The 25122-nt window shown below is 32.6% G+C and overlaps 1 protein-coding gene across 2 annotated transcripts in view; it reads left to right on the top strand.

Moving 5' to 3' along the window:
• Positions 1–25122, top strand: part of LOC126744523 (protein kinase C and casein kinase substrate in neurons protein 1) — a 95043-nt gene that overhangs the window by 5220 nt on the left and 64701 nt on the right. For both annotated transcript variants that reach the window (XM_050451962.1, XM_050451961.1), the window contains exon 2: positions 13661–13858. In XM_050451962.1, coding sequence (XP_050307919.1) covers positions 13677–13858 — 182 coding nt within the window. In that variant the 5' untranslated portion in view covers positions 13661–13676. The remainder of the gene's footprint in view (positions 1–13660; positions 13859–25122) is intronic.

Genomic DNA, 25122 nt, shown 5'->3' with positions numbered 1-25122 from the left:
AAAGAAGGATACTGTCATTTATATGCAAAGTAGTGAAATTAGATTGAAGAAATTGTTTTTTTAATGTATTAGAACCTATGAGTAAGTATGTGCTCTTACTAGCATTCAAAATCATCCCATGCTGTCCATTTAAATATTGAGTTTAAGTCCTCATTAATTTGCTGCATACATTGACATGCATTATGAGGAGGAAATCCAGATAGCAGCTGTGTGTCATCTGCATAAAGATTTACAGAACAAAACCGAATCTGCTCTGGAAGATCGTTAGTGTAGATGCTAAATAATAAAGGTCTGAGGATACTACCCTGGGGCACTCCATAATCCTTGTTTTTATAGTGACAACAGGTTCAGATCTTGCTCCATCCAGTTCTACAATCTTTATTAAATACATACCTTTTGAGTATATAAAATTAATATTGTCAAAAGCCTCAGAATAGTCTGTTATATTAAAAAAGGCAATAGTACCATACCCCTCTATAAATCCTGTGATAACTAGACATGTGCAACCCTCTCTAAAACCATTAGTGTCCTTTATGTTATAAATTTCATGATCAGTAGTAGACCCAAAAAAATATATTCAAATCAAATTTCTTTATTTGCCCAATATATACATATACAAATCATACACAATCAATCTTACAACTACATACTATTTAACCCGAGGACAAAAAGGACTACAGCGTGACCATAGTGGCCAATAACACAAAATACACAAATCATGTGCATTTGTGTGCGGTAACCCTGTATTAATAATAATAATAATAATAATAAGCCTTTATTTCCAACAGGCAACTTGCCCAATAACAGGAAACAGTTGCAAAACAATGAAAAATATAGTTAAAAAAAAACACACACAAACAAACCTAAAAGAATGAAAAGAAAAGAAAAAGAGTAAAGTAAAGTCACATTCTCAAAAGTTATCCAAAGAATTAGAACAAATAACTATTAATATGATATAAAAACCCAATTATAAAAGTTTAACAAGATAATCACATATTCAACAAAATTAAATTAAATTAAATTAACTGCAATACACCTACTAACTATAACTTAAACACATGGGTCTTAATCCCAAGAGTAATGATCCACCAAGATATCGACAATCACATGAACCGGAGAGAAATTTATATCGCACATGTGACAGATCCGATTAAATATAGCGCATATTGTATATAGTGGCGATTTCAACAGGATGTTAGTATGAGGCCTTGGCAGAAAGAATGTTAGGGGATGTCTAGCATTAAGCCTAGGCACCATGAAACGTACACCGGAAAGAAGTACAGGACTATCAATGAATCCATTCAGTAACCCATGCAGGAATTTTACAGAGAAGATCATTCTTCTGAGTTGTAATGGATGTAGATTGAAGCGTTCCAATAGTTGCCGATGATCAAACCCTCTTACCGGATATATGCCATCCTGCCTGAAGGCCAAAAACTTAGCAAATCTACGCTGAACAGATTCAAGGAGACCAACATGATTCTGATAGAGCGGGTTCCATATAACGCAGCCAAACTCCAGTTTTGATCTCACAAAGCAACAGAAAAGCAGTTTTAATGTAGACTCCAAAGTAAAACTCTGAGAACTTCTAATTATGAACCCAAGCCTTCTCAGGGCTGACTTGACTATGTTATTGAAGTGTGGAACGAATGTAAATTCAGAGTCAAAGGTTATACCAAGATCAGTAATTTGCTCTAATCTACTCAAAATAGTATCATTAATAAAGTAATTAAAATTTAAGGGTGTTTTTGATCTAGAGTAACTGACCACACTACACTCAGCCGCATTCAAGCCTAACCTGTTAACAGCGCACCATACCTCCAATGTATTTAGACAGTTCTGAAGAAAAACACAATCCTCCAAGCCATATACATTTAAATATAGCTTCAAATCATCGGCAAAAGCCAGCCTATGACAAGTGAGTGACTCACCTAAATTTATAATTATTACCTAAACTATAGTATTACCTAAACTATACATAAATAAGTCAATAAGATTTTAAATGGAACAGCAAGTAGAAAAAAAAAGGTGCGCGAGACAAAACAAGGGCAGCTAACAGTAAATATATTCATTTTACAGGATATCCTATCTTAATTTATTTTTGTGGGAAAATCTGACAACAGCACAGCATGCATGGTTTGGAAGAAATGTAGGTTATTTTTGGTCATTAATCAGAAATTGCTTAGCATATTTTAGGAATCTTTTATAAATAAATTCCTTTACTTCATCTGGTAAATCCCTATAAATGTAAAAGATTTCTGAAAAGCTGCAGTGTGATGTTGAGGTACCCTGTATTTCTTAATAAATCATGTATGATGCTGATGTAAAAATGGATTAAGTAACGCTGCAAGGTATGAGGGTTGTCCAGTTTTTAAGATTCTATGTAAAAAAGTATAAAAATTAAGTTTTCTACGGTAACTCATATTAAGGATATTTTTATTATTTAAATGAGGTTTAATATGTTCTCTAAATGGAATATTGTAAGAAAAACGCATCCAGTTGTTCATTGTCAAGATGAACCATAAACTACATCACCGTAGTCGAATAGCGATAATATTAAACTGTCACATAATTGATACTTTATTTTGTGTGGTAGCCATTTTTTAAAATAATTAAGTTTTTTCAATCTTATATAAGCAATTTTTAATTTATTATGAATATGTGCTTGAAATGTTAGCGAATCATCAAAAAGTATACCCAAATTTTTCACCTTTTCACCTCAAACTGAGGCCAAAGGCATATTATCTATTTGTGGAACAAATAATTGCCTAATTCTTTCAATCTGATATTTAGCATTAAAAAATAGTGTACAGGATTTAGAGGAGTTTAGTTTTAAATTATGATCATTGGAGAACTTTTTTAAATTATTCAAGTCCATGTTAAATTTGTCAATATTTTCGTTTACATACTAAAGAAAATGAAGTGTATATTTGAGAATCATCAGCATATTGTTGAATTTTCGAGTTTTCAATAGAATTCCTCATATCTGTAACATATATGGAAAACAACAGAGGGCCCAAAATTGAACCTTGAGGCACACCTGTGGCAATTGGAACAAATTCAGATCGAACGCTTTGAAAATCTCTCACAATTTCCACACAAAAGGATCTATCTATTAAATATTGTTCGAGAAATTTTACAGAATTATCAGAAAGTCCATAGTAATGAACCTTGGCTAATAGCATATTGTGGCTAATCGTATCAAATGCTTTGCTGAAATCGAGAAATGCCAGGCAAGTTATTAGTTTCTTATCTTCACTGTGACGAACATCATTTAAAAGATTAACTAAACAAGTAGAGGTGCTATAATCAGATTGGAATTTATTAATGTGTTTTTCAAGAAGTTTAGAAACTACTGAAAGAATATTATTAGTTATAATTAGTCCTTTAGGATTCATATTTTTAGCTAGCGGTTTCACGATTCCCTTTTTCCATGAAAATCTAAAATAGAGGAATGTATGATTATTAATAAGGGTGGAATGCAGTATGGCAAGCAAAGTTTAACATCCCTTACTGATATACCATCATCGCCAATTGCCCCAGTGGATATACGATTCAGAATCTTTAACAGGGAATTCTCGTCTATAAGCGTAAAATTTAGTTTGATATTAATATTGGGATGGACATTTGAACGATAAAAAAAGATTTTGTCATCTGACGCAGAGTTAGGACCATGAAAAGTAGATGAAGAAAAGTTGCAAATCTGTTCTGGATTGTATAATTCATTGGGAATTTCAACTGTCTTATTGGATGATATATTTAAGTTTTTGGCATTGTCCCGTCAATCTTTTCCTTTTTTTGAAGAAAATTGGTTAAAATAGTAGTTTTCTCCTGTGTAATAGCATGTTTTGTAAAATTTCTTAACTGTCTATAATATTCTAAGTTTTGTTTTTTAAATATTTCTTGTGTGCCTTATCCCTTAAACGCATTAAAAGTTTTATGTTATCAGTTATCGAGGGCATCAAATTTTCCTCTTTAACTAATTTTGTTGAAGTGTTTATTTATTAAATTTAATATATTTGTATTAAAAATATCTAATTTTGTATCAATATTGTTTGTGAAATAAATTCCGTTCCACTCTATTTGCTGAGCATCTCTGCGAAAATCCTCAGAACTAATGTTTTTATAATTACGGTATTTTAAATGTTTTACTTTGTTTTGTATTTTTGGAAAATTTAATATGGCGTATACTAAATTATGGTCGGTTAGGCTTCTTGACACAGGTGTAGAAACGGCTTTTATCACTTCAAGTTCTTGACTTGAAATAATCACATCAATAAGACTTGACCTATTTGTTAATAAATTAGGGTGTGTAGGTTCAGTTATTAATTGTTTTAAGTTAAAGATACTTAAAACATTTTTAAGGTTTTTTGTATTCACATTTTCATTTAGTAAATTAATATTTATATCACCAAGTAATAAAATATAATTGCAAAGCGTCATTGCTTGCGCCAGTACATTTTCTAACGTATCAAAAAAAGTGATTTCTAGAAGGTGGTCTATATATAGTAAGGGCCAAAACCTGCTTACCGTCTGCTTTACACAATAGGATTGTTGACTTGTTTAATGAAGCTTTTCCTATCAAAAAGATAAAACGCAAAAAACTGTCTAAAAAAGAGTAGTTTACTAAGGGTCTAACTATTTCTTCAAAAAATCTCCGTTCGCTCCAGACCATCAGGAAATATACGTCATCTCTTTATTTCATGAGTATTTTGCTAAATATCGCTCCATATTTCGTCGCTTAATAAGACTCTCCAAGGAACAATATTATTCCAACAGGCTGATCAAGTCCCAAAATTCGCAGAAGGAATATTGGAAAATCATAAACGACATACGCAATAAAAACTCTCATTTTCCTGCTTTCGTTCCCAATGTTTCCCCAAACGCACTTAACAACTTTTATTGCAGTATAGCTGATAATCTCCAACAACGCTTGACTTAGTAGATCAGTAGATCCAATGACTTACTTGTCAGCTGTCAACGTTTCAGACTCCAATAAAATGTGTCTTTTAGTCATGGGAAACAGGAACATTTCCCTCTTGTCTAAAAACAGCCAAAGTCATTCCAGTCCACAAAGAAGGAGACATGGAGAATCCTTCTAATTTCCGGCCAATATCACTTCTATCCACCATATCAAAAATCATAGAAAAACTGGTGAAAACTCGTATGCTGTCTTTTATTAATGCAAATAACATCCTTAGTAAGTGTCAGTTCGGTTTTCGCGAGAATACCAATACAAATGATGCTGTATACCATCTTCTTCAGGACTTGTACTCTCATATCAATGGCGGGAGAGTTTCGGCGGCTGTTTTTTGTGATCTGTCAAAAGCTTTTGACTGTGTTAGTCATGACATTCTGCTGCTAAAGCTCCACCGCTATGGTTTTAGAGGCTTTCCTTTATCATGGTTTTCTTCATTCCTGCGAGGTCGACGGCAACGGGTTTTGGTTGGGTCAAAATACTCAGAATATAGCTTTATTAGATGGGGAGTGTCTCAGGGCTCAGTCTTAGGCCTAGTTCTATTTTTGCTTTACATAAATGATCTGGCTGGTCTCTCTATTCGCGGTGTCTTCACTATATTTGCAGATGATTCCACAATATTGTGGCAGGCTCTGGACTCCTCATCCTCCAGGATGATCTTAAGATGGTAAAAAGGTGGTGTGACTTACTTACATTAAATCTAACAAAAACTAATTTGCGATGTTTTAAATGTAATCTTAAAGATGTTTCGATAGATGGTGATCCAATTCAGATTAACCCTGACAGCAAATTTTTTGGAATTTTCATAGACAAAGATCTCAAATTTGACACACATATAAATCTTCTGGCTGGTTGTTATGCTGTCAGGATCAGTGTACAGGAACTTGGTCCAAAAATTGGCAAGTCCGTTTATTGTTCCCTCTTTGAATCCCACCTTCGCTACGGTATCGCTTTCTGGGGCAGTGCAAGCAGTTACATTATTCAAATGTTGTTTGTTATTCAAAAACGGGCCATTCGATATATATGTGGGGTTAATCCCCGGGATTCATGTCGTCCTCTATTTCACCAAAATAAAATACTAACTCTCCCATGTCTGTATATTCTTGAGACTGCTTGCATAATCTATAAGTACAGAGAAAGGTTCATGGTCAGGAGTGCTTGGTACCCTTTGGTTGCAAGCATGAATCAGATGATTTTGCACCTTCCTCGACCTACTTCAGCTTTAACAAAAAAGTCAATTTTTTACGACAGTATTTCTATCTTTAATCATCTGCCTATCATTATTAAAAACTTAACTTCCCCTAGGATTTTCAAAAAACATTTAAAGAGATTGCTTGTTGCTAAGACCTATTACTCTGTTGAAGAATTTTTTAATGATATACTTTAAGTGACTGATTATATATATAAGATCAATGGTTATGTTTTTGTATGTATGTTCGTATTTTATATTTGTGTCTTAAATATTTCTTTTTTAATTTTAAATTTTATACTTGTAGTTTGTAAGTTTTAATTTTTCTAGCTTCGTTAAAAACATTATAATGTTATAACAATAAAGCAATATTTGACTTTGACACTCACTTCAAACCCAACACTCATATGTTCAAAATCTGAAGAATTGACATTGTCGAATATTATTCGAGAAAATTGTAAAGATTTTTTTATTATAAAATCCAACTCCCCCTCCAATGCCAACTCTATCCTCTCTCACGAAATTATAGCCCGGTATATTATAAAAATTAACATCACAATTTGAAGACAACCAAGTTTCCGAAAGGCCTAGAATATCAAACGCATAAGAAAATACATAATTTTTAAATGCATCAAGGCCTGTGTTTAAGGACCTTACGTTCAAATGAGCATCAACAAAATTATTTATCCCGATAAAATCATCAACCAGGGCGCTATGCATGTCGTCATCCCGCAAAATATCGCGTTCATCCATCAGGAATCCCCGTCAGCATCCCCCCGTCTTCCCCGCACATCGCCACATTCCCCAAAATCCACCACAGAGACTTATCCATCAAAAATATTAACTATGTATAAATAATAATAATAAACACTAAAAACTAATTCTATATCACAAGTAATAAAATATATAGAATTAACAGAGAACGCAATATTTCCGTCACAGTGCATGTGATTAAAAACTTACCGGGTGCTTTAATTATATTTAAAAAAAAAATTGTGTGTGATTGGAGACAATAACTTTTTCTGTATCTCTGACCTTTTATGTTTTATTGTTTTTATTCTGTAAACTATAAGAAATAGGGAAAAGGTAATTTATAATTTCAACCAATCTAATTCAAATTCATAAAAAGGCTTTATTGTATAAAGACTGTATTATACCCTCATTTACAAAGCTGGAAGGAAAATTAAATACTGAAATTATAAAGCCAATACAAAAACAGACACAATACAATTCTGGGTATTTTCAAGATTTCAGTAACACTTTAATCCTCTGAAACAGAATTTTTTTGGATATTGATTTGAATCATATTTTGAAATAAATCGGAAATTTTGCTTACAATCTTTTAATCTTATCAGCTGACGGTTGATTTTTTGATGAACATTCGTTTTTACAGAGCTATTTGCCTGGGGAGGATTAAAATTAAACCTTATATTATATAATTTAGCAATAAACAATACTGAGATAAAAGTGAAGGCCTACTCTATACAGTTGCAAACTGATAAAGTTTCAGTTTTTTATATTTAAAAATAATAAATGATCATGAAAAGACTAGATAATAAGGATTACTTTGGATTAACTAAATGGATTTTGTTAGTTGGTGGCCTACTATTACATTTTATCGTATTCCAAAGCAATTGTGAAGCATCCTTACAAATCTAACGCTTGTCCTATTTACCTTTGAGTAAAATTATGCACAATTTATTGGTTTTATTTGTTAAAAGTTTGACAAGGTAGATCACTGTGTGCTTTTAAATAAATTGGTTGGCTCTTGTAATTTCATGAAATCTTATTTATCTGGGAAAAATAATGTGGTTAAGATTGATAATTGTCTATCAGATATGTCAACCTCAGGCATTCCCCAGAGTAGCAAGCTTGCTCCCTTGCTTTTTGTTCTTTTTATTAATGACCTGCCTGATTGTGTCTCCTCATCTGTAAGTCTGATGTATGCTGATGATTTTAAACTATTTAAAACTATTGCTGTCAAGGAAGATGCTGTAAAATTAAAAAATGACCTATGTTCTGTGGTTGATTGGTTCAAGATTAATAAGATGTCCCTTAATGTTCAAAAATGTGCTGTGGTCACTTTCACTTGTAAAGTTAACTATTTTCTTGAAGACTACTATATTGATAATACCAAAATTCTTAGAAAAAACTTTATTAGAGGGAGTATCTTTTCAGACCAATATGAAATTAATTATTAATTGTCAATTAAGATCAAATTAATTGTCAATAGAGTGAAATAGTTAATAAGGCTTACCGTTCTTTGGGTTTTGTAACAAGAAACAGTAAAAATTTTAAAGTCAGCACTATCATTAGACTTTATAATGCCCTTGTTAGGCCACATATAGAGTATGCCTCTATCTGGTCACCTGAAGCATCATCACATTCAGACATGATTGAGAAGGTACAGAACAGATTTTTAAGATTTCATTAAGATTTAAGATACCAAAGACTAGATTAAGAATAACTTATTAATAAAGAGCTTTTTTATATAAATAATTTTAATACTACATCTCCAATCAATAATATTAGATATATTTAATATCAGGGTTAAGGAAATTACGATGTTGCTTGAGCATCGGGACATAGTTTAGGACTCATGTCATCTTTTTTTTTTTCTCTTAGGTTTAGTGTTATTGTTGTGAAATTATTTTAATATGTTTTTTGTTTGTTTTTTTTCCTGTTATAGGCTTTACATGTAATTACTATTACCCGATTTATAGTGTTTGTAAAGTTTTTTTTTTTTTTGAATAAAACAAAAAAAAATATAACTTTGTTATCGTTTCATACCAATAAGAATAAAATATTATACAAAGAAAGAAAGAAAGAAAGAAAGAAAATGTGCTATATTACGTAAGACAACAAAATCTTGTGTACAAGCATCCTAAAAACTAAAAAATTCCAAATTCACTTTAAATTTCAAACAAACATAACTTCTAAAACACTTTACCATAAAATTTACACACATTACCAAAATTAATCATAACAAAACAGATTGAGAAAAAAAAGCATCTTTTTGATAATAAGATAAAGTTTGGTAACATTTCTTCTGAAAGGAAACTTAATTAAAGTAAATTGGAAAATATTAAATATGTAACGGTTATTTTTTAATTTATTATATTTTAAAATAAACTCTAAAACTATTTTAATATACAGGACATTCCATTTAATTTAACGTTACTCTAAGTTGACCTATATTTATGTATAACTGGAAGTATCAGATCTGTCAAATTATTTTAATCATTTGACCCCATTCAAATGTCACCCAAATTTTCTTAGGCATTATTTACTCATATCATATTCATGCACCATTTATGTATAACAATGTCCTGAACTATCTATGAATTTTCCAGGACAATATATTCGTTGTTGTTGGACATGATGCGTCAGCTGTCCATTATGTCCCTGAAAATGTATTATTTGGCTTGTGTAAAACAGTGTCATACATTATGAAAATCTATTTGCATGGATGGGTAAATTCTAGTGATGCAATTGATTATAAAGATTTCTTAGTGGAAAATGAATTCGAATTTTTACTTGTATTTCACAAAGAGGTAAATATTTATATTTTATGTATTTATAGGCCTCCTCACAGTAATGTCAAAGATTTTTTGAATAGATTTTAATTAGAATCTTTAACTCTCTCGTTTGCCTCTTAAATCAAAGATTATGGTTGCGGGGGATTTCAATATAAATTATTTAGATGGAAACTGTATGTTTTAGAATATTAGATTTAAATGAAAGTCTAATAAAAATTAAAAACAGTATACTACTTATAAGTATGATACCATATAATATCCAAAGACAACATGAATATTAACCCCTTATTACATGAACTTTTTATTTTTTATAAAAAAAAAATCTAGTACAAACTTGACCTCAAGATTACATTAAAAATATTTGAAAAAATCCTTCTTCAATAGCTTTTTCTATTTTTTCCTGTTTTTTTTTGTGCTTCATATATGGCACATTGTGCATTAAAATAACATTTAAAAACTGTAAAAAATACCTTTATTGTTTAATAATAAAATTTATTCAGTGTGAAACTTGTAAAACAGTTCCTATATTTGTTTAAACAGGACAAAACATTATATTTCTCGCATTTTATGAAGCTTTTTGCGCCACGGATATTTGCATTACACCATAATGGAAGATGACCATATCTATCTGTTCTAACATCTTGCATTGGAAAATTGGTTGCTGGACTCCTTCTTTTCTTGTTTTGCAAATTTTCCATAGCTCCACTTGGACGACCCCGCTTTCTAGTGGAACCAGCTTTATTAACTTTGCACAAACACTCTGCTACTGCCATTTTGAAATCTGCCAGGGCATTATTTAATACTTTATTTAATCAATACACGGGATCAACCCCATTATAAATATTTCTGAAAAAGAAATAAAAGCTAGACTACCTAACCACTAATTACTAATTAACAATAATAATCAGACTTAATCTTAATACCAAGGATAATTAAACTGTTTTACAAGTAGTAATAATAATCTCTCAAAATCTGAACAATTAACAATGCAAAATTAGCTAAGAAAAAACAAAATATATTATTATCAATGACTATGATCAAATGTACTTCAAATTATTAATCATGGAGCAAAATTATTTCAAAAAACAAAATCCTACAAATTCTCAATAAGACTCCTAAAATACAATAAGAAAATTCCCAAAACTTCAATTCCAATAGACTTTACTAGTTCTCAAGGTTCTTTCGACAGGCGAGTGCATAGCATAGTTGGTACGATGATGAGGCAAAGAAAACAATCGATTTACCCTCAGATTATGGTGTGGAATATTAAATGAAATTTTATTAAGTAGTTTGGGACAAATCACAAGGCCATTTAAAAGTTTATAAATAAACACTAAATCGTTCTCAGTGCATTGCTTCATCATAACAATGGTCACTAGGAACTGGAATGTGAAGTTTATAAAGGCAGAATCGTAAAAATTAATTTTTAACTCTCTCTAGTGCCATACAATTAGTCATGTAAAGAGAAGACCAAATTATTGATCCATACTCCAACAAAGAGACAACAATTGATATGTACAGGGTGTCCCAAATTCGAGGGTAACCATTAGGATCTCGGAAACCGTAAGAGTTACGGGGTCGGTTAAATAGAGGCAAAGTTGCGCAATTTGGAGCTTAATAAAATAACGTTTAAAAAATTTAAAAAATCCGGATACTTCCGGAGATATCCAAGAAAAATCAAAAATTGTCAAAATCGTTTTTACCTTCTACCGATTTTATTTAAAGAGATATCGGAAAACTAAAAACAGTTTAACCGGCTAATGTCATTTTGTCATGGCCTACTATATACATTTTAAAAAATCAAAATATTAGGCAAGTCGCCTATAAGAAAAAATAAAGTAGATGATGATCGAAAAAAAACGAAACGTCGTAGATTATTTTTTTTTACCGACAGATCTTTACAATTGCGCAGGACAAAACCAAGGACCTTAGATGCTTTAGTTATAATAGTATTCACATGGGTATTAAAATTCAATTGTTCATCAAAAAAGATACCAAGGTCCTTCACTACTTCAGTGTACCTAAGATTAACATTATCAATAGTATAGGAGGAAATTACCTGTTTGTTTCTTTTGTAGAAACTAATGTAACTGCATTTACCCACATTCAAAGCCAAAGTATTACCACACCCCATTCACACAATCTATTCAGATCATCTTGCAATAGAACCATGTCTTGTTCTGAACTGATCACCCTATAAAACTTTAAATCGTCGGAGAATAATAAAAAATTACTATTTTCAAATCAAACCAAAATATCATTAATGAAAATATTGAACAACAGAGGAGAACAATGACCACCCTGTGGAACCCCAGTTAGTAGTTACTGATTAGTTGGTGATTAGCATCACCAATTTGTACCTGCTGACATCTGTCAGAAGAAGAAAACTCGCAAACCAGGCCACCAAACAATCTGAAAAGTCTCAATTTTTCTAGTAATAAGCTATGGTTGACACTGTCAAATGCCTTGGAAAAGTCTGTATATATTACATCCACTTGTTCACCGCTCTCCAAAGCATTCAACAGAGCACCCTGATACAACAACAAGTTTGTAATAGCAGACTTGCCATGACTGAAGCTATGCTGTTCAATTAACAGAAGTTCTTTGCAATAAAAATTACTTTGGTCATAAATAAGACTGTCTAGAAGTTTTGGGATGGCAGACTGTACACACACACTCCTGTAATTGATCATTTCATTGGCAGTACCATATTTAAATATAGGCGTAATAAAACTGAGTTTCCACTGGGGTGGAAAAATTGTCAAGTCTAATAACCTACTAAATAAAATAAAGAGGGTATAAGAGAGGGCACATACACATTTTCTCAAAAAATAATTGAGTATACCATCGGGGCCAGCACTATGTTTAAGGGGTAATCGAAAGATCTTATCAAAAATTAATCCAACTTTAGGATTTGGATTAGTCATGTTTACACCAGCCTGCCGAGAAGGTAAGACATTATTATCTACATTATAGACAATAGAAAAAAATTGGGCAAACCCCTGTGCAATTTATTCACAACTTGCAAACTCCCCATTATTATAGGTCATCAAATCAAGAAGCCTATTTGTTGCTCTCCTGTTATTAAACTTATACCAAAAACTTTTGGGGTTTGTATAAAGTAATTAGTCCAAATTTGTTTATATTTTTTTTATTTGTTAATTATTTAGTTCTACATATTGTTTTTGTTCTACATTGTTTTTCATTTTCTTTTTGTATTTTTTCCAACAATAATTTTTACTTTTCCTTTTGAACCCTTATTAGTTCCAGCTGTTTCAACAATACCAGTCGATGGAGCTCTGTATTGGACAAATTTGAGGTTTCATCTGTTTCTTTAGATTTGGTTCTTTTGGTAACTATGGAGACTTATCAGGTAAAGGCCGAACATGAGGTGTAATAAATTCTTCAGTTTTGGATGTTGATGGCTGAGGTTGTTCCACAGATATTGCTCCTGAAATAATTTTTTGGATCAAGTAGCAGCAAAACAGTAATTTATACTATTCGGCAAAAAAAACCGCTGCAAATCCAATCAATACTTCGACATCACTGTTTGAGTACCTAACCCTCCCTACTTAGAAAACGACATATATCATATTTTAAGTAAAAAATATAATTTTTTTGGATGATTTACCAAATAAGAACATTTAGCTTTTGCTAGTAAGTAAAAGCAAAAGGTTATTCACTTTGATTTCAGCAAGTGCCATTAGATAAAGCTAAATATACCTAGTAAAAGCTAAAGCTTATACTTCATACTAAAAGCAAAAGTTGCACAACACTGCCCAATGGACGAATATGATTTCACTTCCCCACTTGGTTAATAACTTGACTTTTTTTTAGCACACAACATATTATCTAAATTTTATGATATATTTCGTATCTAAAAATTATTCTAATTTTCAGGCGCATCATTTATTATTTGTTAGTATAACATAGTTCTATGGTATTCTGTTTCAGGTGTGGCTGCCAAAAAATGTCACACCATAGCGACGATAATATGCTGATAGCGACCAGCGATTCCTTTTGGGAACCGGGGAATTATAAGAAAACAACTAAGCGGATAGAGGATGGGAATAAATTATGCACTGATCTTATGACTTTGGCGAACGAGAGGGCCGAAATTGAGAAGAGCTACGCGAAAGCTCTTAAGGCATGGTAAGTAAGTTAAGCTTTATATCTATTAATGAGAATAGTAATTGGTAAAAATCAATTTTATCAGACTCTAGGCTCATCCTAGACTCTATCCCAGATAATTTAGAAAAGTAAATCGTTTTTTTAGTTTAATGTCATATAGGGTATTTTTTATAAATAGTAATTTCTTCTCATAGTGGGAAAATATCTTAAGCACGTCAATCAAAAAACAAAACTATAAGTATGCATCTCTAAAAAGGCGAAATTTAAGGAGAGCTAGACTTTGCAAATATTTTAATTTTTTTCTTATTTTGGCGATTATCCCTTGAAATATTTGAATGATATTAATTAATATATACCGTGTGACACAGGAAAAAGGGAACACTTATTTTACTCTTCAAGATAAACAAATGAAATTTGGTAGATTGATGGAATTGTTATGAGAGCATCTTTTGACATATTCAGTTGTTTTCCGTCACTTTCTGTTTAACCGGAAGTTTACTTTCTTATTTTAAATGAGACACTTGGTATATTATTACGTATTTCGATAGAAAATAATTTTCTGAGAACAATGATGCGGCATTTGCTAATTTTTGTTTTATACTTATAGAAAAAATTAATTTTTAAAGTAGGGTGCCATGAATGCCTTAAAAGTATCAATTTTAAGTCAAATAGTCACGGAAAATTAGATTTGATTGCATTTTATGACTTAAATCTTTTACACGCCTATTTAAAACGTCCAAACCGGGAATTTTGGCATCTACTTTATTTTTTTAAATATCACGCTAACAACCACTTTTGAAATGCAGGTTTTTTCCGTATAATTTGATACGGTTAGTTTTTCAATCGGTTGATAAATAAGCCCATAAGAAGAAAAAACTAAATAACATAAATAAACGTATTGATTTAATAAAAATAGCATAGAAGGCTTCGGATTTCTGGAATAAGAGCCTGCCTTTTAACGCGTTCTTCAATTATTTTTCAATTGACATAATACATGACATCTTGTCAAGTGCAATTTTAGTGTTTACTAATATTTCTGATATTTACTGACTATACAAGATTATCCAAATTAAGTGTCCACCAATGGTAACTTTGTTATTAGTGAAAAAAGTTGTTTAATTAGCAAACTAGTGGCATTTTTGACACTGGTAAAAATGAGAAAGAAAAAAAAAACAACTGAGAATCGTATTTTTTGAGTTTTTTAGTGAAATAACATTTTTTTAACTGGATACCCCTGTATATTTATTTTTTTCGGTTAAAACATCAAATTTTAAACAAAAATTACTTTACTCCTAAGTTACAAATTAATGAAGTTATGACAGCCAAATGCAAACATCAACTTATAATCTTACAAAATAAAGATACAAATTTTTTTAAAGAAGATGCTTGAAACACCACCATGTTTTTCAATACATTTTTAGGTTTTCAACTGCTCGAACTGTCTTAAGTATGGTCCAATCATCTATTTGGGTTATCTTTTCCCTAACTACAGTCGCTTGTAAATTTGGCTCTTTAAGTAACCCCACAAGAAGTAATCAAGTGGGGCATTGTAGATCTGGCCATCTGGGAGGCCACCGGATAGGGCTCTATGTTCCTATCCCCTGATCATTAAAAGTAGTACTTAGAAAATGATAAGTACCTCCGTAGCTGTGGGCAGGTGCGCTATCTTGCTGAAAACGCAGATGATGTCTACTTATATATGATCCAATTCGTCTAAGAAGTTATTTGAAATTTCCGTCATAAATTCCACATATCTTTCACCCTCATGAAAGAGCGGGCCAACAATTTTTGAACCAATTATACCGCAGCAAACGTTGAAACTGAAACGGACTTCTTTGATGTATTAACAAAAGATTTTCTACTGAACAATAATGGTGGTGTTTTCTATTAAACATTTTAGAATTTGAGAAATTTGATTAATGTAATATATTATTCTTTATTCAGCCCAAAAACATAATATTACAATGTTACATACAATAATCGTAATATTACAAGACCCCAGATGGGTCCTAAAATATTAGCTCTAATAGCTTAGAAAAATTTAAAACTTTGCAAAAAAAAAACATTTAAATAAATAAAATAGATAATGACAATTACAATTTCAAAACATCATTGACAGCAATACAACCACAAACAGAACAAAATAAAAACTGAAACTGAATCTAAAGTAAGCCTATTCTAGATCTTTACTTAGTGCACGTCACCATCCTGAAAGAACTCATCAATACCGTAGTATGCCCTGAGCCTACAAACAAGCTTACTGGGAGGTAACTACCTAAAGGAAAGAGGGAGTACATTCCAGATCTTTAAAATGTTAAAGACGATGTTTTTTTGTACAAATGTAAAGTTTGGTTTCTCAATTATTAGATTGTCCTTAAACCTGGTTTCATATTGATGTTGTCTTTTTCTATTAGAAAAAAATGAAATGTTATTAATTAGAAACTTAATAGATTCCAGAATATAAAGACTTTACATTGTAAGAATGCCAGTATCTTTAAATACTCCTCTACAGCTATCACGATAGTTCATACCAAACACAATACGGATGCACCTCTTTTGCAAAATAAAAATTCTGTTCGAATCCACAGAGTTGCCCCAGAATATTATTCCATATGCAATTTGTGACTGGACATAAACATGGTAAGCTATAGGCGCCGCTTGCCAACCTACACTGCCATGTATTACCCGGAGAGCATAGCTGTATTTACTGACCCCGGTTGCGACCTTCTGCACATGTGTTTTCCAGTTCAGCTTTTGATCTAAAACTACCCCCAGAAAAGACACACTTTCAGCCGCTCCTATCACTGTGTTCCCGCATGTGAGTGCAAAGTCTGTTTCCTGTTGTGAAAAATGAACAATCTGTGTCTTTGCAACATTTAAAATAAGGTTATTTTCAATAAACCAGCCTCCCAGTCCATCCAAGGCTTCTTTCATTCTAGCAATACATGCTTCCCGATCATTCTCACTGAAGTTCAAGGAGGTTTCATCAGCATACTGCACCACATCGACATCAGTGGCGCACACAAGGTCATTTGTGGATATTAAAAAAAGGAGTTTTTTGAAGGTGGTAGACAATGGTACAGTGAAAACATCTTGTCGGACTTGCATTGTCTTATTTATTTAATGTAACACGACGTTTCGGTTGGTAAGTATCTCCAACCGTTATCAAGTGTAAACTAAAAAAAGGAGTGGTCCCAGGATAGACCCCTGAGGAACACCCCTCTTCAAACACTTCGTTTCTGATGCAAATGTCACCCCAGCGCTATTTGTTTCCATGACCCGTTGCTCCCGTCCCCGAAGGTATGACACAATCAAGTCCAATGCCACCCCCCTGATACCACATCATTCAAGTTTTGAGTAAAGTACACCATGGTCCACACTGTCAAAAGCCCTGGATAGATCTAGAAGCATGGTTGTAGTCACCTTGCCATTATTTAAAGAGACTAACATTTGCTTCAAAGCCTTATAAATAGCCCGAACAGTTGATTTCTTTTTCCGAAAACCATTTTGTTTATCAGAGATTATATTGTAATGATCAATTAGATTATTATTTAATGTAAATCCCGCAAGGACTAATATTTTGTTTAAATCCCCTATTAATATAATGTGTCAGAATTATATTAATAATAATTTACATGAACGGTTCGATATTTTTGTTGACAGTTTAATGTCCATTATAGAAGGTATTAAGTAAATAGGTGATACAGAGTCTTTCTAGTATGTAGATAGTCTGTTTAAGTGCATAGAATGTTAAGCATTTTGATTTTTAATTTTTCATTTTTATACTCATTTTGGTAAATTTTTCTTTTTTTAATATTTTTTTTTCCTTATATTCTTTCCTGTAATTGGTTAACAAACCTGTTGGAAATAAATGCCTTTTTTTTATTTTTTTTTTATCAAAAAATCCAATCATTCTTGAACATATAACTCTTTCAAAGATTTTACTTATATTCGAAAGGAGTGATACAAGACGATAGTTGTCAAACTTAATACCCTCACCTTTTTTATAAATTTGCTTAATAAGAGCTTTTTTCAGTAAGTCTGGAAATGCCCCTTTTTCAAGCATTAAATTCAGTATATGGGTTAGTGGCAGGCTTATTATGTCTGCCACCTCCCTCAGAATAGACACAGGAATGTTATCATGTCCAACTGATTTCTTATTTTTTAGAGATTTTATTATTCTAATGACTTCATTTTTTGTAACGGGTTCCATAAAGATACTATTTTGATTAATTGGTAGCTTTGAGAAATTTATCGATCCCCCATCCTTAATATCAGGACATAATATGTCATAATATATTATATTAATAAAAAAATCATGTATAGCATTTAAAATATCCTTTTCAGATTTTTCTGGAAAATGATTAAACAGACTTTGTTTTCAACAATTAGGACGAGTTATATTTTTTACTAAGGTCCAAGTAGCTTTTGTCTGAGGCTTCAATAAAATGTTGACTAGACATTTTTTTGGCTTCTTTAATATATTTTTTTAAGATTCCAGTATATTTTCTATAAAATTGAAGTGTGATTTCAAATCAAATCATTTATTTCCATCGACATTATAACAATGTATAGGAATTGTCAATAAAAAACTACAATGCTAATAAAAATAAAAAAGGAAACAAATTTAACTTAATTTAGTCAATAAATCTACAGTTAAAGAACTCTGTCAACAAATAAAAAGGACAGTCAGCTAACATGGTCCTAAGAGCCCTCTTAAAAGTTGGAAAAGTCTTAGCTCTCTTTATTCTACATGGGAGATGATTAAAAATTTTGAGAGATGTAATTTCCCGACCATCCTGTACCTGCCACAACCGGGTAAAAGGGATGTATAATTTATCTGCATTTCGAGTTTCATAAAAATTAAGATCTCCAGATCTCATGTAGTTTGAAAGATTTTTATGTACTGGACATGCGCACTCCAAGATATAGATGTTAATTATAGTTAGGATTTTTTCTTTTTTAAAAGTACCACGGCAAGTTTCTCTGAAGGAAAGTCTAAACATCGTACGTACAATGCGCTTTTGATTTGTTAGCACTGTCCCAAAACTGGAGAAATTACCCCAAGCTAATAAGGCATAGGATAGAGTCAAAGTCAAAGTCAAAAATAGCTTTATTGTTACATAACATCATCTGTTGTTAACAAAGCATTATATAAAATCTTAAAGATAGTTGACAACATAATCTTTTACAAAAATATAAAAATTTTAACAATTCTTACATACATAGAATATAGAATACACCCAAAGAAAGGGTAGTAAGAATTCACATTACGCTGCGCAAAATTCTTCACTGTCAAAAGATTGTATTTAAAAACTCGTCTACAGAATAAAATGCTTTAGCAAGCAAGAGTTTCTTTATATTTTTCCTAAAACGTTTTTCACAATTTATTAGCCTTATATAAAGGGGTAGGTGGTTAAAAAGCCTTCTGCCCCCATATACAAAAGAGGACTTAATCTGCTCACTTTTTGGGATAGGTAGAGGTAAAGAGAAGGTTGTTCGGAGATTGTAACCCGAGGAGGGGGGGCCAAGTTGATGGCGATATTTTTTGTGGATAAGACAAACAGTCTCTAAAATAAAAAGGCATGGCAATGTCAGGACAGAGTGTTTTAAAAACAATGGCCTACAGGGGCTACGAAAGGGAGCTGCACACATATAGCGTATGGCTCTTTTTTGCAAAATAAATAGAGAACTGAACAAATACTGAGAGCACACACCCCAAAACACAATACCGTATCTCAGATAAGACTCTATAAGAGCATGGTAGGCAATTTTGGCCACATCACGTCCCAGAGAATGTGTTATTACTCTAATAGCATAACAGTTGGATGATAACTTCCCTAATAAAGAGGAGATATGATTTTCAAATTTTAATTGCTTATCAATCGTCAGGCCCAAAAATTTGCATGTTTCAGAAGGACTTATTGTTTCATTTTGCAAAGTGACAGTTCCAAGGTTACATTTAAAAGTTAAAATATTAGTTTTAGAAATATTAAAAGTTAATCTATTAGATTCACACCATGACTTTACAAGAATTAAATCTTTATCAACAATATTCCTTAATCTCTTGGTGTCAGTGTCATGCCAAAGTAATGTTGTATCATCCGCAAAGATAGTAAATTTGCCCCTAATTGGAAGTTGAGAGATATCATTGACATATAGCAGGAACAATATTGGTCCAAGAACAGAACCCTGGGGTACACCAGCGTCCATATTCAGACGGGATGACATATCATTGTCAAAGAATACCCTTTGTGTTCTTCCAGATATGTAAGAACGAAACCAGTCGAGAGCAACTCCTCTGAATCCATAGGTTTCTAGCTTCTGTAGCAGTATTCTGTGACTTACACAGTCAAACGCCTTAGATAAGTCACAGAACACCGCCGCCGCACTCTCCCCAGCGTTCAACCCCATGTACAGACTCTCTAAAAAATTGAAAATAGCATCAGATGTACCCAGTTTCGTCCGGAATCCAAATTGCTGATGGTTAAGAACATTATGCCGTTTCAGAAATTCCATCATCCTAGTTTTTACCAATCTTTCTACAAGCTTGCCAAGCGTGGAAGCAGGGCTATGGGTCTGAAATTTGATGGGTCATCATAGTTTCCACCCTTAAATAATGGTATAATCAAGGCATCCTTGAGTAAATGTGGAAAGGACCCACTTGAAAGTGAAACATTTAACACCTCAGCCAAAGAATCAAGGGTTGGTAGCGGTAGCGCTGTTAGGACCTTTAGTGACAGCCCATCCCATCCAGAGGAGTTCTTATTTTTCATTGAGGATAGAGCTTCCATTATTTCACTAGAATCTGTTGGTCCAAAGAAAAATGTTTCAGGCACCTTAATGTTGTGTAAGTATGAGCGCGGATCTCCAACAGACTGAGGCAATAATATTGATAGACCCAAAGCAACACCCTGGAAAAAATGATTGAGTGTTTCGGCCGACACCGTGCTATTAGAAACAGAAGGGTTCCCACGTTCGCCTCGTAAGTCATTAACAATTTTCCAAGACTCTCTAGACTTATTTCTTGATTGGTTTATTTTACTTGAGTAGTATAAGTTTTTTGCCAATTTCACTGTATCACGGTAAATTTTGCGATATCTATTAAAGTAGGATATGAATTTGGAGTTGTCCAAGGCAAACTTTCTTATGGAGTGCAAACACCGAAGATTTTTACCAGAAACTAATAGACCCCTGCTGTACCAGGGTCTTCTCCTTTTTTCCCTAATTGTCACCATGGGAAAAGTTGCCTCAAAAACATCCACTAAAGTTGAATGGAAACTCTCAAAAGGATCACCGTTGTTGAGTATGATTCCATTCCAGTCTATTGAATTACAACATTCTTTAAACTTACAGAAATTTTTTCTAGTGAACAACCTTCCGCACTTTTTTTTTCTTGAGGTACACTTTTTTTCACTTAGAAGAAAGGAACATAATACGGCCTCATGATCAGACAACCCGGCATTCACAATTCTACATGCAACCTGCGTTTCACAGAGAGTAGAGCAAACATAATCTAAAAGTGGAATGCACTGAGGCATAATAAAAGCTTTTAAATGTATATGCATCCACATAGTCTCGATGTTGCAAGATGGCATAATTGCTGTAAGACAATCTATTGCACACAGATTCCACCTGAGGATCCCACGATAGATGTCTATCAATTACAATTCCCATGAACTTGGTGGAGTGTTGTTGGATGAGGCTACTTGATGACTGCTCTCTAAGGAGTAAGCTCCGGTCCTGAATAGCTCGAATCGGAGTGAAAACAATGAAATTGGTTTTCAAACTATTCAAACAAACACCATTTTTCTAGCACCACCCCGCAATATGGTGGTTTTTGAGTGGATAGACTGATAGTCAGTACCCGAGACAACTGCTGATGTATCGTCGGCAAAAAGTGTTATGTAGCTGTCATTAACCAGGAGAGGCAAGTCATTAATAAAAAGTAAAAATAAAATGGGCCCAAGAACACTACCCTGTGGAACCCCAGTGACGACAGTTGCCCAATCAGATATGGTCACCTGACCACCAACTCTCAATCTAACAGCCCGGGTTCTACCTGTCAAATATGATTGATATTTATAAGCCGGACCTTTTATACCATAATGAAAGATCTTATTTAATAGTAAAGCATGATTAATGGTATCAAATACTTTAGTAAGATCAAAAAAGATACCAACAGATTTTAATTTCAATTCAAAATTATTCAATATACATTTGTATAAAGAGATATTATAGCATCTGGTGTAGACAGTCCAGACCTGAATCCAAACTAATGACATGACAGTATAGCAAAAGAATCTAAAAATGCAATAAGTCTTCTTTTAAAAGATTTTTCAAAGATCTTTGAGAATACAGAGAGGAGAGCAATAGGCCTATAGTTACTCACTTCTGCTGTCTCCCCCTTTTTATGAAGAGGTATGACAACAGCTGATTTTAGCTCTTTAGGAAAATAGCCTAACTGAAATGATAAATTTAGAAGATAGGTAAGTGGAGAGATAATATGCTCAGCACATGCTAGCAATAAGTAACAAGGTACTTCATCTACACCGGATGACTTTTTCCTTGAGGAAGATTTTATAATCTCAAGTGTTTCTCCTTTAGTGAGAGGAAATAGAAAAAGAAATTGGGATAAACTGTTGAAAGGCACATTCATTCCCATGGGTGCCTGAAAATTATCTGTGATCTTTCGCACTGACAGTACAAAAAATTATTAAATGTATTAGCAATATTGAAGTTGCCAGTAACTTTCTTTCCATTATCAGTAACCAAATTAGGAACACAGTTTGTTCCGCGATTTGAAAAGTTCGTGATTGAGTTAATAATTTCCCATGAGGCTCGAGTTATATTGTTAGAAGTAAGCAACTTTGTTGAATTATAGGCCTTTTTAGCATTTACGATATTTTCTCTATGTACCTTCAATCTCCTTCTATAGGATGTCAGTAACTCATGGTCATGAATGGTCTTTAGTTGAGTATGAAGTAGCCTCAATTGCTTACCCTCATTAATTATCAATGGTGTTATCCACTGATGAGACTTTCTGTGATATGGCTTCGATTTGTTTACATAAGGAAAGCTCATATTAAATAAACTGGAAAATGTGTCAAAGAAGTAAGAAAATAGTCTCAATAACTGACAGCCAATGTTCTTTGGACAACAAGTTGTTAAAATAGCGTATTGTAACGAAATTCGGGAACACACTTTTATTGTCAACGTCAAAAACACTAACCTAACTCGCCTTGACTGTCGTTTAATTGTTTCCAAGGTAAAAACTGACTAAACAATTAAAACTGAATGAATTGTCACGAAGCGCGTCCTTTTTAAAACCCGATGGAACAGTTTCGAAATATTTAGAATTATCTTCATTGTTTTTGCCCAAAGAGACCAATAATTTTAGGAGAATACTGACAGTCAAAGCAAGCAAGTATACAAATTCTAGAAAATTAGAACTACAGGGATTTACAATAATATAACCTAAATAACCTAAATTGGGGCCAAAATGGGGCTCTCAAACAAGATGAACTACCTAAAAACTAAACACTATAGATGAAAATAATAAACCAAACGTAAGTAGAACCCTAAAGAAACCCTACGAATCAACTTTAACTACACAATACTAATAAAATTGTACAAAAACTAGCAGAATAATTAACGTATTTACATTTTCATAATAGTATGTTTTCATCAGAAAAGGATCTAGAACTCATAGAAAATTTGCTTAAATCGTGACTGATTGGGTTTCCCAAGTCAAAACTCAGTATCCGAGCACAATGATCAGAAAACGCTACTTCAAAGGTGTCAGTTGAAAACAGTGCAGAGTTAGTAAATATACTATCAATCAAGGTACAGGATGATCCCTGAGTTCTAGAAGGTTAGAAAGAAAACACTAGTTTAAGACCATATGAGCTAAATGCGTCCACAATATGTACTGCTTCTTTACATCTGGAAATAAAATCATAGTTAAAATCACCACAAAAACACATTAAAATATTAGGTTTATATAAAAGCTTTAACAATTTCTCAAAGTATTCACTAAAAGTTTTAAAATTTCCCCCCTAATTACTCTTTGATATAGAACCCTTTTATTCCTGCAAGAAACCTTTAGACCTGTTGTTATCCATTTGTTTGATCTGGCATTGGTTTTTTAATAGTCCTATTTGGACAGGTAAAATTTAGTTTTTCAGTTAAGATGTGGTTAAATTTACCGTATGCCAGGTTAACATCAGTCGCATCTAGCACACCATGCCAGTCTACACCCTGTAGTTCCTGCGAGAACTGTTGTATTCTAGCCTTTGAAAAAGATCTTACAGAAATGTAGCTGTCTTCCCTGGCTTCAGTTTCTAGTTGACCTATAGAAATACTCCGGGCATAATAATCAGACAGAGCCGACCCAACCACCGATGGATTCCTAAAATCCTTAAAGTTAACATATATGTTGTCAATACATGAAGCACTCTTTTTTGTGACCCTAGTGGGTTCAAATATTGATTTTTTAAAATTAAAAGAATTCAAAAGGTCAATAAGCCTACTTTTTTCCAGATTATCATTTAAAAAATTCACATTAAAATCACCACAGCATACAACATTAAAATTCAATTCAATGGTAACCATAAAATGTAACGAAGGTTATTTTACATTTTGGCGACAGAAGTTAAGATGACAATGGCAAAAAACTAGTCTTCTCTCTGGATTCTCTGCCAGAAGCGTTTAAAATGGTTGGTACTTATACGGAATAAATTTTTACTTTTTTAAAATCCTTTGAACAGTACCATAACTGAAATTAGAGTCCTTGAGAACATTTGGTATTGAATTCTCACGATAAGCTTCGAAATATCCAATAAGTACAATTTCCGTGATCTCGTTTATTATGAATTCTTTTTTCGCCTTTGTTTTAGCAAAAACATTTTCATTGCCTCTAAATTTTCGATAGAAAATATCGTTCATACGGTTGAATGCGAGCAGTGTATTAAGTGTTCCCTTTTTCCTGTGTCACCCGGTATATTATGCATGATTGAAAAAAATATATTTATTTATTTTATACAAGCAAGGCCACGATTTGAAAATTAAATATTACCGCAAGTACTGGCGTACTCATTTGTAAATAGTATATACTTCGAAAAATATGCTGACAAACCGACTGCTATGGAACCTATTAAAAATGATGTCAAGATAAAACATTTTTTTTTTACCAACTAGCACTTTTTAAATATTTGCCTAATTCCACGTCGGAAGTGTTTTACATAATAGCTATAATGTTTTATATTTAGAAATAATTAAACAAT

Source organism: Anthonomus grandis, chromosome 14, assembly GCF_022605725.1.
Source record: "Anthonomus grandis grandis chromosome 14, icAntGran1.3, whole genome shotgun sequence".
Taxonomy (NCBI): Eukaryota; Metazoa; Arthropoda; class Insecta; order Coleoptera; family Curculionidae; genus Anthonomus; species Anthonomus grandis.
Note: the sequence above shows the minus strand (reverse complement) of the source record. Positions and strands in the feature narration are given on the sequence as shown.